At 36.0% G+C, this 16872-nt stretch overlaps 2 protein-coding genes across 2 annotated transcripts; both read right to left on the reverse strand.

Annotated features, from left to right (window-relative positions):
• Window positions 1–1554: 1554 nt before the first annotated feature.
• Window positions 1555–2880, reverse strand: LOC131868020 (aspartic proteinase nepenthesin-1-like). The gene has a single exon (XM_059215570.1). It carries the CDS (start codon window positions 2878–2880, stop codon window positions 1555–1557), a length of 1326 nt encoding a protein of 441 aa, XP_059071553.1.
• Window positions 2881–12983: 10103 nt separating this feature from the next.
• LOC131868021 (aspartic proteinase nepenthesin-1-like) lies at window positions 12984–14309 on the reverse strand. The gene has a single exon (XM_059215571.1). It carries the CDS (start codon window positions 14307–14309, stop codon window positions 12984–12986), a length of 1326 nt encoding a protein of 441 aa, XP_059071554.1.
• Window positions 14310–16872: the final 2563 nt, after the last annotated feature.

The raw sequence follows: 16872 nt of genomic DNA on the forward strand, positions 1-16872 counted from the left end.
TCCAATGCCCTTAGAAACTATATGAATAGCATATTGGGCCGCCATCCCTCCTCTTACCCTCCTTGCATTGTCAAGGTGAAATAAGTATGAGGTTGATTTAATAATTATTTTAAATTTATATATTTTATTTATTATTCATTGTGTGTTTCTTACTTGTTAATGCTTTATCAATTGTAAACTATGTAATACTACGAATACTTTTTCCTTGGAATATATAATTAGTTCTCTCTCCCTCTATATTAAGGATATTTTTTAAGAAATTATTGTTTATTTAAATATTTATAATAATATCTATTTAAGAAGTATCTCAACCAATATTCTATTCATCTGAGAAGTTTTTTGGCTATCTAAAAATCTAATAAGTGTCAACTCTCTCAAATAATTGATTTTAGTATCCTTTGTGTTCATTGGACTATAATAATACGTAAGTAGACACTGCAACATAGATCATGTGAAATTGAAATTAACATGTTAGGATTTACAAGGTGAAAGAGTGAAGATACTATGATTTTTTGTAGGCAATCAAAACTTTTCTCAATAATTGTGTTATTATGTTGTAGTCCACTAATATTTTAATTTTTTAGGTCACGAAAAAAATTCTCCAAAACTTAATGCAATCCTATTAAAATGTTGAAAACAAGTAATCGTGTCACATTATCAATGGCTGAAAATTGATGTGTGGTCTAACATCCATACTCTGAAGCACAAATACATTACATAATTTAATTTTATTATCTAAGGTGCGTTGTAGTGTAGTAGCAACCTTTCAAATGAGAGGCCCCGATTCACCATCAATAAGTTTTCTATATAATATTTGTGTAAGATGTCATCAAATGCACTATAAAGCGTTGATAGATAATCGTGAATCGTGATATAGGAATAGCCTTAAATATTAGCACTTTTAAATAAATTGCAAAGGCTCCAAAATGATATTCTTAATTCTCGAGAACTCGTCTTCTCTAGTAGAAAATTATACAATAGTAATTGTAAGAAAATTAGAGAGACCTTCTTAGCAACAACCTTACCTTATATATAGGCTACATTAAATTGTGTTTGATCTTAGTAATGTGAAATGCGGACATGATTGAAAATAAGTATTATTTGAATGTATAAATCACAGACACGAATGTTAAAGTTAAATACCATTAAAAATATTCATAGACATACAATAATTTATTTTACACTTAAGACTTGAAGAAAAGATAAGACCATTACAAATGCTTCATAATTATATAAATTCTCTTGTCGTTTTTTTAACACGCAATTTATATTGATAATCAATTATCGCACCTTCATTTCCATGCCAAAATAACACACATAGTGTAGCATATCATAAGGAACCATAAATGAAGGTCCCCGAGAACAACAGGGGCAAAACAATTTTACTGAAAATAAGCAGCTACGAAGATGAAAATTTACATGATTCGCATATCGGACAGTGCAAAAGGCAGACGCAGGAGACGAGATCACATATTGCATTCTAAGGACAGAGGAAGAGGAAATGAGAGAGACAGAAAAAGAGAAAAAGAAGAATTAGAAGAGGGAGATGATGATTTAAAGAGAATCACACTTAGTGGGCTTGAAAGAGAGCGTGTTCTGAGCATTGTTGTAAAGGATATGGAAGTTTTGCTGCTGTATGTTTCCGAAGATGGAAGGATTCCCCGATGGTTCACCCAACATTGCCAGGCACAAGAGATTTTCAGATGCCTGAATGAAAAAGTTGTCTGCCGGAAGCTCGTAATCCACGCCGCCTTTGAAGTTGAAGACGAGGGTTGGCAAGGTGAGGTGAGCGGATGATGTGTGGTAACAAAGATCCAAACCTGTAGAAGACCCGTCTACAGGAGTGAGATCAATGGCGGACTGAATTGCTTCCTTAAGAGGAGAGTAGGCAGCCTGGTCCAGAATGGTAACAGTGGTTCCGGAGTCGATGATCATACCTCCGCTGCCGTCCGATTGCAGATCGAAAGTTCCAGGAGGAATATCTAGTGCCTTACCATTGAGGGTGATTCCTGTAATAGGAATGTACCAGAAAGTGGGAATGATACTGCTCTTGATGAGTGGGAGAGTCTTGGCTCCTCCGCTCAAGGAAGCACCCTCGCCGAAAAAGAGGGGGCTGGTTTGTGAAGAAGAGTCGGTGATGGGCAAAAGACAGTAAGAGAACATGTTCTCTGCTTTGGAACCCAGCTGTGAGATAAGGGAGAGACCACCTCTTCCCAGTCCCACAAGGCCACCACCCTGAGAGAATCCTTGTCCTTCGTTGTCATGCCCGCATCCAAATGCAATGCCTTTAACCTTGCTGCTCCCAATTGACAATGTCTCGTAAGCCAGGTCGCCGCTGGTGAAGGAACCATCGCCATACTGATACATAAAGGTACAATCTGGATTGCATCCGGTTTGTGTACTCCCCAAGGCGTCACAAAGAGAATCACCGCAGGGAATTGTGGAAAATGTGGGGGACTTGGAGGGGTCGAAGATTGGCGTAGGCTGAGAGAAGCAGTCCTTGCAAGGCTTGCACTGAGTCCAAATCAGATCGCTCCCCGTGTCCACAATCGCTTCGAAGCTCACAGAGGGCGTTCCCAGTGCAACGCTCATCAGAAATTCTCCATCCCCTACTTCAACGGGCGTTTCAGCGTCTAATTGCCCTCTTATCAATGCCTCTATCTTCTTCATTCGCTTCTTACTTCGATCCAAATCCAAACCCAATCTCTCAGAAAAACCCAACTCTCTCTCTGATCTGCGCGTCATATTCACCCTTATTTTTACATTTTCATCGCTGCTAGACTTCGGCCAACCACTAAACAGTCTGTCCGAAGAACATGATATCGTTGGAATAGTAAAGCATATCAAGACCACAAAACCCAACAGCTTTGAACGCTCCATTTCTCTTTTTCTTTTCTAAACCTCGAAACCTTTTTCTGCTCTCATCTACTCCACTCCATGCAATATATATACACAGAGAGAGTGAGAAGGAGCCTTAAATCAAAATCAACAGATTCCCCGACGTGTCCACATAACAATATCGATCCTCTTAGAAGGATAGACGAATTTATTTAATTTCCCCTTCTCTATCTCTGCCCGTCTGGAATTGTTCTAGAAGTAGAATAGACTGCTGCAATTCGAAGTGAATCGTATTTTTTTCTGTCCATACCTTCACTAAGTATTTCCGTACACTTAACTCGTAATCCAATTCCTTCTTCCCATTGAATTTTGTGGACCCATTCAGATCGAAATTCCAAAACGTGTTGTAACCGGAGGGTTGGTTTTCTAAAAATATTTAAAATTAGTTTACACATAATTATTCTTAGTCGGTTTATCCGGCTTTCCAACTTATTCTCATTCTTGTTTATCTCATTCTTAAATTTTGCTCTAATTAGTTTATTCATTTTTAAGATTTAGAGATTTTACTTGTACAAAAGTGTTATATTCAATGCTCTATTATGTATTCACATTACCGTATCCTATCATAAAGTTCTATTCAAGGATTTATACCAGAAAGAAAAAGTACATGAAAGTTAATGTAATCTATGTGGTTGAACATCCACATATATAAATCATCTAAATTGAATTTTATTTTTATTCTCGTTCTTATTTATCTTATTTCTCAATTTTACTTGTGCAGAAGTGTTATACGCAATGTTCTATTATATATTCACATTGCCATATCCTATCATAACGTTTTGCTCAAGGATTTATACCAGAAGGAAAAAGTAGATAAAAGTTAGCGTAATCTATGTGGTTGAACATGCAAGTATATAAATCATCTAAATTGAATTTAAGAATCCATCTTTTAAGAATTGGGTATGTAGTTGTATCAGTGATAAGCATGAAAGTCATGTCAACTAGGGATCACTCCCCATGTCCACAATTTTTTTATGTCAAATCCATAGATATGTGTAAGTTCTATATGTGTGAATATAAATTCTTCCCTAACATTTGATCTAATAAATCTCACTTTTCGTCAATTTACCTTGAAGTTAACTCTTCACTAATTGTCAAGTATTCGCAATAGTTAAAATCACATTAGGGAGCCTGGTAGATCACTAGGGTCAAGTTCTCCTAGGTTATCCTTCGGAATGGTCGGTTTCACGAGCATGGCCAATTTAGGTAAATGGAAAAGAAGCATGCAAATTTCCCAAGATGAAAACTTTGATGGAGATAGATTCATCTTGGTGCTCCAACCAAAAGCGTTTCTATGATAAATGTTTCATTTATGCACATTCGTATTCAATGAATTCTCAAAGCGACTGCATGTTAAATAAATGCACATTGAATTCTTTCAAAAACCAAAATGTTCAATAAATCACATAAAACAGGTACTAAATGTAATTATGATAGAATAAAAGGTTTGGAGTTAAAAAATTCGAATTTAAATTGCTAAATCTCAAGGGTCAGTATTGTATGGTGCAATATTGATTGGATGCCCCATTATTGACCAATAATAGAAAAAAGGCTAATACTTATGTAGAGAATAAATGCCTAGAAATTGAGGTGTGGATGGAGAATAATCTAATAATAAATGTGATACATACGAATGTGTGCATGAATCCACGGGATAAGATAGAATATAAGGGGGTGTATGTAAATTAATAAGGGTGGCTAATTAGAGAATGGGCCAAGATTTCGACAAGATTGCATCATTTCTTGATATATGGCTGAATTAATCCATCCTCTAATAATATACCCAAAACTAAGGATAGTTTGACTAGATTAAAATATTTTACCATTATGTTTTGACCATACATTGACGTGCATGTGAATCCTAAAATAGTAATACATCTCAAAGCATATGGAATGTGGAATATATCGTTTAAATTAGATGCTTGGATGTCAAATAATAGTTAATATAGATAGAGTAATGGACCTTGGCACATACTAGCATGTGATACTCATTCTTTACATTTGAATCCTTCATGAGAGCCTAAAAAATAGAGAAATTATGTATAGTGAGTAGCTTATATCTCAAGAATTAAATAGACATCAATAAAATACGTGAACCTATTTAACAATCTAGAAGATTAAGAAATATGAAAATGAGTAGTAAGTTTAGGGGTATCTTCATGTGCAAAAGTTTCTGTGACGTAGTGCCCTATGGTATATTGATACTACCACATCCTATCATATAAAAGCTTTATTTAGAAATGGTGATTGCATGCTTCATATGAGACAAATTATAGAAGAGGGAAAATAGTACATGAATTTATTATGCCGAAGGCGTCTCTTATATGAATTGGATGAGCTATTTTTGGGCATCAACGATTGTGAGTAAAGGAAACAACATTGCAAGACAATTGGGAATATTGGAGCTGTCCGTTGTCCATTAGTTTTATTCTTCATTTTTTGTCAGAATGTGTGCACTGCCCATCATCTCTCGATCTTCTCATTTTACCACTATCTCTCCTCTTGCAGTCACGATCAGATGAGATTTTTTCGAAAATTCTACTCCTCCATTAATGCAAACATAGTACTCTCAAATATTTGAGCTCTCACAATCTAAATTTTAGGGTTCCTGCCACTTGTTCCGTGTGCCTCTTTAATAATTCATAAATGTCATTATTTTCTTATTTTTTATTTCTATACAATTTAGTTGTTGCACAGTTTCCCATGATAAGTGAATGGTGGGACCTTTTTTAATTACTAAGTACACTCAACCTTTATGTTTCCATTTGTCTAAATCAAACCATCTAGTAATTCCGAAACCCTAAAAAAGTTGTATGGGTTTTATAGACACTTCAAAATTTACTATGTTTGTATGTGTTAAAATGACTATGTTAGTGGGTTTTAAGTTATTTACTTATTATTCTGTTAATGTATTATATATAATAATAATATTATTGAATAGAAACATATTTGTTTAAATAGTTCAAGTAATTTATGGTGAAAATGTAAATAGAATAGAATAATTTTTTATTTTCAAATAGAAATAAACTATACAAATCATGTAAATTGTATTAGTATTATTGTAATATTATCATAAAAACTCAACCTTCAAGGACCCAACAAAAAAACAGATGCGAACCAACCCATAAAAACCAAGGAAAAGCAGCCCCATAGAACAACAGACAAGAACAATACAGAATTTCTACATAACAAAACTACAACACTTTGACCAATTTGTCATTCTTCTGAATGACATCCTCATTGATTTTCAGAACTTTCTTAATGATGTTGTCAACACGGGTCACACCCTTATCTTTTCTATGGAGCCTCGTCGCTGGACCAAGTAGGGGCTTCTCTTTCGTATCCAGATCCGCATCCACATCCTCTGAGGGAGCCCTAAGTTTCTTACAGGTACCAGCATTCACAACCTTATCTTTCTTCACCATCTCAATGCTACCAGTGGGGCACTTGCCCTAAGAAATATAATGAAGAACTTCAGCCTATTCATTGAGTCTACGTAGACCAATGCTAGTATTGTTCATGGCAGACATACTCACCTCCACCACCACACTCAAACTATGCTGATGTTTATAAGTCATTTTCCAAAGCCTTAATGTACTCTTCATGTTCCTCCTTAAGGTCTTTAATACCATTAGCCAGGGTATGCGTATTCGAGACCTAGTACTGTCGAGGTCCCGATTAGGTGGATTGGCCTTCTCTTTGAGATTATTAATCTCTTGAAAAATCTAGGTGAATTGGGCATTTTGGTTATCCTTTAAATTCCTCAAGTTAATATTCGTAATCGTATTCTCAGGGACCGACAAACCATCTCCTTAGGAGTAAACCCACCACCAAGAGTAGGTATAGAAACATTGACACCCTAATCCTCTGCAGGCCCATCCAAATCAATCTGAGAGGCATTCGGTCGCTTAGAATAATTCTCATTGACATTGTTAAATACTTTGGTTTTGTCAATAGCTCTTGACATAGAAACGCTGGCCACTCTTTTAACCTTCACATCAGAACTACCGTCCACCGAATTAGGGACATGTTCAGGGTCATCCTCCTCGTTAGATAAAATAATTTATTTTCTGCTAGTACGGTTAGGGATTTTAGACGATGAGGGTCCTTGTTTGTTATAAATGTGAAAGACTTCGTTCCCATCGAAGTCCACCTCTTCATCAGAAGAGATTTCCCCATAATGAATATGGACATTCTTCTTGTATTCTATACCAGTTTTAGCACTCGTATTCCTCTCGACATGGATAGTCTTGGCATACTTCATAATCAACGGGAATAAGCCCTCATGGAGAACAAGGGAGGATGCACATTTCTCGTGAGCCCTAATGCTATTATTCAATGATGAGACCAAATAAAAGGCCAAGGAAATGCACTTGTGATGCCGAAAATGATTAATAATGACAAAGTGATAGCTAAGTAAGCTACAGAATTCACCATCAACGGTGGGGCGGCGCACGATAACCTCTGAGACCTCCTACCATGGCTTTGAAAGTGATTTTTTCTCCCACCCAACATTATTATTCTTTCTCACCTTCTCCCTTTCCTTCGGCGGGAAAAAGGTTTTCATCGCCACCATCGCACATTTCTTATGCTTGTAGAATTTGGTGCCCTTGTTCAGAATTTTGGACACCTTAGCCACCATCTCCTCATTAACCTCCAGCTCCATACCATAGACACAGATAAAACCATCCTTCCACCCATTAAGAAAGGCCTCAGTAACAAGGGCATCCACACCATGAAGCATCTCGATATAACTAGTCAAAACTCCTAAGGAAAGTTCTTTCCATACTGCTTCCTTATTTCGTCATTTTTCGCAGACTATGGGATCCAAACGGTTCCTATCTCCCCTAATATTAAAAAATACTAATTCTCAACAACCTGCAACACAAACAGAGTTGACCTAAACCATATAAAAACAATTAAAAAAGCCACCAGAAAGTTCGTCTTTCCCCTCATAAAAGAAGTCTTGCCCAGGACACATTGGAAGATGTCATTCTCCATCATTTCCAAAAACCCCTTGAGCTTCGCACGCATCATAATCATTACGGAGTAGGTTAAGAAGATCCACTGGGATCTTATCATAAATGTTCCAAAGTTTCCTACTTGCCAAGTCGGCCCCAATGTTGGCCTAAATATCCGCAACCTTATTACATTCATGGTAGACATGTGAAATGTTAAATTCATAGAAGCCCCTGAGAGTAATTAGGCTATCTTGAATAATATGTTTAATCGACCAAATAGGAGAGGAGGAAGTCGTTAAACAATGATGTTTAGGGAGTCACACTCCAACCAGACCCTTCTCAAACCTTTCTCTTTGGCCAATTTGATATTGGTATAAATTGTGAAGGCCTCATTAAAGTGATTTGTCTGGGTACCCAAAGAGAGGGCCATTGTCGAGACCATCCTGCCATTGTTATCACGCACCACTTTCCCACATCCAGCAGGTCTGGGATTCCCATTCGCCACACCATCAATTAATGTTACTTTAGGTCCAATATTTTTTTTAAATGTTATAAAAATTGATTAACAAGATATGAGAAAGAATTTATTGAATTAATAGATAGAGAGAAAAATCAATCCAATGTCATTTCTTTCAATGAAATGGAAAATATTTTTGCAGGAAGAGCATCATCAAGAATCAAGACAATAGATAAAGTAGTAAAGGTTGTCAAGTGAGTGCTAAGATCAACTTTCCCATTGGACTTCTCAAAACATGGTACCTCTGTTTGCTTTGAGATGGGATTCTTTAGGACGGTATATGAAAGTAGTCCACGTGTGCAATATGGTGGAAGAGTTAGTTGGGATTAGGTTTGGCTTGTGCTGGCCAATTATTCAGATGTCCAAATCTCTACTACGATACATAATTTAGAAGGATTATTTCCATAAAAAAATAAAGCAACTGAATAATTGTAGTGCTCTATTGTATTTAAGTTAAGAGTGTAAAATTATCCATTTCCCAATTGAATGATCCTTCTTCCTTTCTAGCTATACATTGAATAATAAATAAATATTTTCCAGCATCTATATCCGTTGCGACAAGAATCTTCGATAGAAAAATAATAATAATAATAAGTAAAGAAAAATGAAATGGCATTATACTAGAATACATTATTTTCATGACCCAAAATATTAAATTAATGGATACTAAGCGATTGGAGCTAGTTAAATGCCTTGCTGAAGGAGTAATTACCAAAATAAAAGAAAAAAGAGAAAAGAGGAGACTATGTTTAAACTGGTTCAATTTAAAACTTCCTAATAGTATCCTCATGTGGCATACATTGCCAAGCACTAAGAAAGAATTTTTTATATCATTGTAGATCTAAATGCATCTCACCTTAGGTGGTTAATCGGGTCAATTGAGATGGAAAAATCCTTTACAAAGGCTGCACATTATCTAGTAAGCACAATAGTTTTAAAAGATAATAAATAAATAATAAGAATGAAATTAGAACAAGAATTTAATCAAATGTAAATGCACTCCACTCATCACCTTCGTCGCCCAATTGAATAAACTAAGAAAATATAAGAAAAGCTACTAGTTTAGATGTTGTCCAATGCCCTTAGAAACTATATGAATAGCATGTTGGACACCTTATCCACCATCTCCTCATCAACCTCCAGCTCCATACCATAGACACAGAGCACACCATACTTCCACCCATGAACAAAGGCCTCGGTAACAAGGGCATCCGCACCATGAAGCGTCTCGATATAACTAGTAAAAACACTTATCGAAAGTTCTTTGCATACTGCTTCCTTGTTTCATCATTTTTCATAGACTATGGGCTTCAAATGGTTCCTATCTCCCCCAATCTTGGAAAATACCGATTCTCAACAACCTGCAACACAAACAGAGTTGAGCTAAACAAAAACAATCAAAAACGCCACCAGAAAGTTTGACTTTCCCCTCATAGAAGAAGTCTTGCCTAGGACACTTTGGAAGACGTCATTCTCCATCATTTCCGAAAGCCCCTTGAGCTTCGCACGCATCATGATCATTACGGAGTAGGTTAAGAAGATCCTCTGGGATCCGATCATAAATGTTCCAAACTTTCCTACTTGGCAAGTCGGCGGCCCCAATGTTGGCCTAAATATCGGCAACCTTATTACCTTCACGATAGACATGTGAAATGTTAAATTTGTAGAATCCCCTGAGAAGCATTAGGCTATCTTCAATAATATGTTTAATCGACCAACTAGGGGAGGAGGAAGTTGTTAAACAATTAATGATGTTTAGGGAGTCACACTCCAAGAAGACCCTTCTCAAACCTTTCTCTTTGGCCAATTTGATATTGGTATACGTTGTGAAGGCCTCACTAAAGTGGTTTGTCTAGGTACCCAAAGAGAGGGCCACCATCGAGCCCATCCTGCCATTATTATCATGCACCACTCCCCCATATCCAGCAGGTCCGGGATTCCCCTTCGCTGCACCATCAATTAATGTTACTTTAGGTCCAATATTTTTTTTTAAACGTTATAAAAATTGATTAACAAGATATGAGAAAGAGTTTATTGAATTAATAGATAAAGGGAAAAATCAATCCAATGTCATTTGTTTCAATGAAATGAACAAGATTTTTGCAGGAAGAGAATCCTCAAGAATCAAGCCAATAGATAAAGTAGTAAATGTTGTCAAGTGAGTGCTAAGATCAACTTTCCCATTGGACTTCTCGAAACATGGTACCTCTATGTGCTTTGAGATTGGATTCTTTAGGATGGTATATGAAAGTAGTCTACGTGTGCAATATGATGGAAGAGTTAGTTGGGATTAGGTTTGGCCTGTGCCGGCCAATTATTCAGATGTCCACATCTCTACTATGATACATGATTTTTAAGGAGTGCTTCCATAAAAAAGTAAACCAACCGAATAATTGTAGTGCTCTATTGTATTTAAGTTAAGAGTGTAAAATTATCCCTTTCCCAATTGAATGATCATTCTTCCTTTCTAGCTATACATTGAATAATAAATAAATATTTTCCACCATCTATATCCGTTGCAACAAGAATCTTCGATAGAAAAATAATGATAATAATAATAATAATAATAAGTAAAGAAAAATGAAATGGCATTATACTAGAATACATTATTTTCATGAACCAAAATAGTAAATTAATGGATACAAAGCAATTGTAGCTAGTTAAATGCCTTGCTGAAGGAGTAATTACCAAAATAAAATAAAAAAAGAAAAGAGGAGGCTCTGTTTAAACTGGTTCAATCTAAAACTTCCTAATACTATCCTCGTGTGACATACATTGTCGAGCATTGAGAAACATAGAATTTTTTATATCGCTTGTAGCTCTAAATGCATCTCACCTTAGGTGGTTGATCGGGTCGAGGGAGATGGAAAAATCCTTAACAAAGGTTGCACATTATCTAGTTAGCACAATAGTTTTACAAGATAATAAATAAATAATAAGAATGAAATTAGAACAAGAATTTAATCAAATGTAAATGCACTCCACTCTTCACCTTCATCGCCCAATTGAATAAACTAAGAAAATATAAGCTAAGATGTTAGTTTAGATGTTGTCCAATGCCCTTAGAAACTATATGAATAGCATATTGGGCCGCCATCCCTCCTCTTACCCTCCTTGCATTGTCAAGGTGAAATAAGTATGAGGTTGATTTAATAATTATTTTAAATTTATATGTTTTATTTATTATTCATTGTGTGTTTCTTACTTGTTAATGCTTTATCAATTGTAAACTATGTAATACTGCGAATACTTTTTCCTTGGAATATATAATTAGTTCTCTCTCCCTCTATATTAAGGATATTTTTTAAGAAATTATTGTTTATTTAAATAAATATAATAATATCTATTTAAGAATTATCTCAACCAATATTTTATTCATCTGAGAAGTTTTTTGGCTATCTAAAAATCTAATAAGTGTCAACTCTCTCAAATAATTGATTTTAGTATCCTTTGTGTTCATTGGACTATAATAATACGTAAGTAGACACTGCAACATAGATCATGTGAAATTGAAATTAACATGTTAGGATTTACAAGGTGAAAGAGTGAAGATACTATGATTTTTTGTAGGCAATCAAAACTTTTCTCAATAATTGTGTTATTATGTTGTAGTCCACTAATATTTTAATTTTTTAGGTCACGAAAAAAAGTTCCAAAACCTAATGCAATCCTATTAAAATGTTGAAAACAAGTAATCATGTCACATTATCAATGGCTGAAAATTGATGTGTGGTCTAACATCCATACTCTGAAGCACAAATACATTACATAATTTAATTTTATTATCTAAGGTGCATTGTAGTGTAGTAGCAATCTTTCAAATGAGAGGCCCCGATTCACCATCAATAAGTTTTCTATATAAGATTTGTGTAAGATGTCATCGAATGCACTATAAAGCGTTGATAGGTAATCGTGAATCGTGATATAGGCATAGCCTTAAATATTAGCACTTTTAAATAAATTGCAAAGGCTCCAAAATGATATTCTTAATTCTCGAGAACTCGTCTTCTCTAGTAGAAAATTATACAATAGTAATTGTGAGAAAATTAGAGAGACCTTCTTAGCAACAACCTTACCTTATATATAGGCTACATTAAATTGTGTTTGATCTTAGTAATGTGAAATGCGGACATGATTGAAAATAAGTATTATTTGAATGTATAAATCACAGACACGGATCTTAAAGTTAAATACCATTAAAAATATTCATAGGCATACAATAATTTATTTTACACTTAAGACTTGAAGAAAAGATAAGACCATTACAGATGCTTTATAATTATATAAATTCTCTTGTCGTTGTTTTAACACGCAATTTATATTTTGATAATCAATTATCGCACCTTCATTTCCATGCCAAAATAACACACATAGTGTAGCATATCATAAGGAACCATAAATGAAGGTCCCCGAGAACAACAGGGGCCAAACAATTTTACTGAAAATAAGCAGCTACGAAGATGAAAATTTACATGATTCGCATATCGGACAGTGCAATAGGCAGACGCAGGAGACGAGATCACATATTGCATTCGAAGGACAGAGGAAGAGGAAATGAGAGAGACAGAAAAAGAGAAGAAGAAGAATTAGAAGAGGGAGATGATGATTTAAAGAGAATCACACTTAGTGGGCTTGAAAGAGAGCGTGTTCTGAGCATTGTTGTAAAGGATATGGAAGTTTTGCTGCTGTATGTTTCCGAAGATGGAAGGATTCCCCGATGGTTCACCCAACATTGCCAGGCACAAGAGATTTTCAGATGCCTGAATGAAAAAGTTGTCTGCCGGAAGCTCGTAATCCACGCCGCCTTTGAAGTTGAAGACGAGGGTTGGCAAGGTGAGGTGAGCGGATGATGTGTGGTAACAAAGATCCAAACCTGTAGAAGACCCGTCTACAGGAGTGAGATCAATGGCGGACTGAATTGCTTCCTTAAGAGGAGAGTAGGCAGCCTGGTCCAGAATGGTAACAGTGGTTCCGGAGTCGATGATCATACCTCCGCTGCCGTCCGATTGCAGATCGAAAGTTCCAGGAGGAATATCTAGTGCCTTACCATTGAGGGTGATTCCTGTAATAGGAATGTACCAGAAAGTGGGAATGATACTGCTCTTGATGAGTGGGAGAGTCTTGGCTCCTCCGCTCAAGGAAGCACCCTCGCCGAAAAAGAGGGGGCTGGTTTGTGAAGAAGAGTCGGTGATGGGCAAAAGACAGTAAGAGAACATGTTCTCTGCTTTGGAACCCAGCTGTGAGATAAGGGAGAGACCACCTCTTCCCAGTCCCACAAGGCCACCACCCTGAGAGAATCCTTGTCCTTCGTTGTCATGCCCGCATCCAAATGCAATGCCTTTAACCTTGCTGCTCCCAATTGACAATGTCTCGTAAGCCAGGTCGCCGCTGGTGAAGGAACCATCGCCATACTGATACATAAAGGTACAATCTGGATTGCATCCGGTTTGTGTACTCCCCAAGGCGTCACAAAGAGAATCACCGCAGGGAATTGTGGAAAATGTGGGGGACTTGGAGGGGTCGAAGATTGGCGTAGGCTGAGAGAAGCAGTCCTTGCAAGGCTTGCACTGAGTCCAAATCAGATCGCTCCCCGTGTCCACAATCGCTTCGAAGCTCACAGAGGGCGTTCCCAGTGCAACGCTCACCAGAAATTCTCCATCCCCTACTTCAACGGGCGTTTCAGCGTCTAATTGCCCTCTTATCAATGCCTCTATCTTCTTCATTCGCTTCTTACTTCGATCCACAGCCAAACCCAATCTCTCAGAAAAACCCAACTCTCTCTCTGATCTGCGCGTCATATTCACCCTTATTTTTACATTTTCATCGCTGCTAGACTTCGGCCAACCACTAAACAGTCTGTCCGAAGAACATGATATCGTTGGAATAGTAAAGCATATCAAGACCACAAAACCCAACAGCTTTGAACGCTCCATTTCTCTTTTTCTTTTCTAAACCTCGAAACCTTTTTCTGCTCTCATCTACTCCACTCCATGCAATATATATACACAGAGAGAGTGAGAAGGAGCCTTAAATCAAAATCAACAGATTCCCCGACGTGTCCACATAACAATATCGATCCTCTTAGAAGGATAGACGAATTTATTTAATTTCCCCTTCTCTATCTCTGCCCGTCTGGAATTGTTCTAGAAGTAGAATAGACTGCTGCAATTCGAAGTGAATCGTATTTTTTTCTGTCCATACCTTCACTAAGTATTTCCGTACACTTAACTCGTAATCCAATTCCTTCTTCCCATTGAATTTTGTGGACCCATTCAGATCGAAATTCCAAAACGTGTTGTAACCGGAGGGTTAGTTTTCTAAAAATATTTAAAATTAGTTTACACATAATTATTCTTAGTCGGTTTATCCGGCTTTCCAACTTATTCTCATTCTTGTTTATCTCATTCTTAAATTTTGCTCTAATTAGTTTATTCATTTTTAAGATTTAGAGATTTTACTTGTACAAAAGTGTTATATTCAATGCTCTATTATGTATTCACATTACCGTATCCTATCATAAAGTTCTATTCAAGGATTTATACCAGAAAGAAAAAGTACATGAAAGTTAATGTAATCTATGTGGTTGAACATCCACATATATAAATCATCTAAATTGAATTTTATTTTTATTCTCGTTCTTATTTATCTTATTTCTCAATTTTACTTGTGCAGAAGTGTTATACGCAATGTTCTATTATATATTCACATTGCCATATCCTATCATAACGTTTTGCTCAAGGATTTATACCAGAAGGAAAAAGTAGATAAAAGTTAGCGTAATCTATGTGGTTGAACATGCAAGTATATAAATCATCTAAATTGAATTTAAGAATCCATCTTTTAAGAATTGGGTATGTAGTTGTATCAGTGATAAGCATGAAAGTCATGTCAACTAGGGATCACTCCCCATGTCCACGATTTTTTTATGTCAAATCCATAGATATGTGTAAGTTCTATATGTGTGAATATAAATTCTTCCCTAACATTTGATCTAATAAATCTCACTTTTCATCAATTTACCTTGAAGTTAACTCTTCACTAATTGTCAAGTATTCGCAATAGTTAAAATCACATTAGGGAGCCTGGTAGATCACTAGGGTCAAGTTCTCCTAGGTTATCCTTCGGAACGGTCGGTTTCACGAGCATGGCCAATTTAGGTAAATGGAAAAGAAGCATGCAAATTTCCCAAGATGAAAACTTTGATGGAGATAGATTCATCTTGGTGCTCCAACCAAAAGCGTTTCTATGATAAATGTTTCATTTATGCAAATTCGTATTCAATGAATTCTCAAAGCGACTGCATGTTAAATAAATGCACATTGAATTCTTTCAAAAACCAAAATGTTCAATAAATCACATAAAACAGGTACTAAATGTAATTATGATAGAATAAAAGGTTTGGAGTTAAAAAATTCGAATTTAAATTGCTAAATCTCAAGGGTCAGTATTGTATGGTGCAATATTGATTGGACGCCCCATTATTGACCAATAACAGAAAAAAGGCTAATACTTATGTAGAGAATAAATGCCTAGACATTGAGGTGTGGATGGAGAATAATCTAATAATAAATGTGATACATACGAATGTGTGCATGAATCCACGGGATAAGATAGAATATAAGGGGGTGTATGTAAATTAATAAGGGTGGCTAATTAGAGAATGGGCCAAGATTTCGACAAGATTGCATCATTTCTTGATATATGGCTGAATTAATCCATCCTCTAATAATATACCCAAAACTAAGGATAGTTTGACTAGATTAAAATATTTTACCATAATGTTTGGACCATACATTGACGTGCATGTGAATCCTAAAATAGTAATACATCTCAAAGCATATGGAATGCGGAATATATCGTTTAAATTAGATGCTTGGACGTCAAATAATAGTTAATATAGATAGAGTAATGGACCTTGGCACATACTAGCATGTGATACTCATTCTTTACATTTGAATCCTTCATGAGAGCCTAAAAAATAGAGAAATTATGTATAGTGAGTAGCTTATATCTCAAGAATTAAATAGACATCAATAAAATACGTGAACCTATTTAACAATCTAGAAGATTAAGAAATATGAAAATGAGTAGTAAGTTTAGGGGTATCTTCATGTGCAAAAGTTTCTGTGACGTAGTGCCCTATGGTATATTGATACTACCACATCCTATCATATAAAAGCTTTATTTAGAAATGGTGATTGCATGCTTCATATGAGAGAAATTATAGAAGAGGGAAAATAGTACATGAATTTATTATGCCGAAGGCGTCTCTTATATGAATTGGATGAGCTATTTTTGGGCATCAACGATTGTGAGTAAAGGAAACAACATTGCAAGACAATTGGGAATATTGGAGTTGTCCGTTGTCCATTAGTTTTATTCTTCATTTTTTGTCAGAATGTGTGCACTGCCCATCATCTCTCGATCTTCTCATTTTACCACTATCTCTCCTCTTGCAGTCACGATCAGATGAGATTTTTTCGAAAATTCTACTCC

This window comes from Cryptomeria japonica, unplaced genomic scaffold (assembly GCF_030272615.1).
Source record: "Cryptomeria japonica unplaced genomic scaffold, Sugi_1.0 HiC_scaffold_193, whole genome shotgun sequence".
In the NCBI taxonomy this organism is placed as follows: Eukaryota; Viridiplantae; Streptophyta; class Pinopsida; order Cupressales; family Cupressaceae; genus Cryptomeria; species Cryptomeria japonica.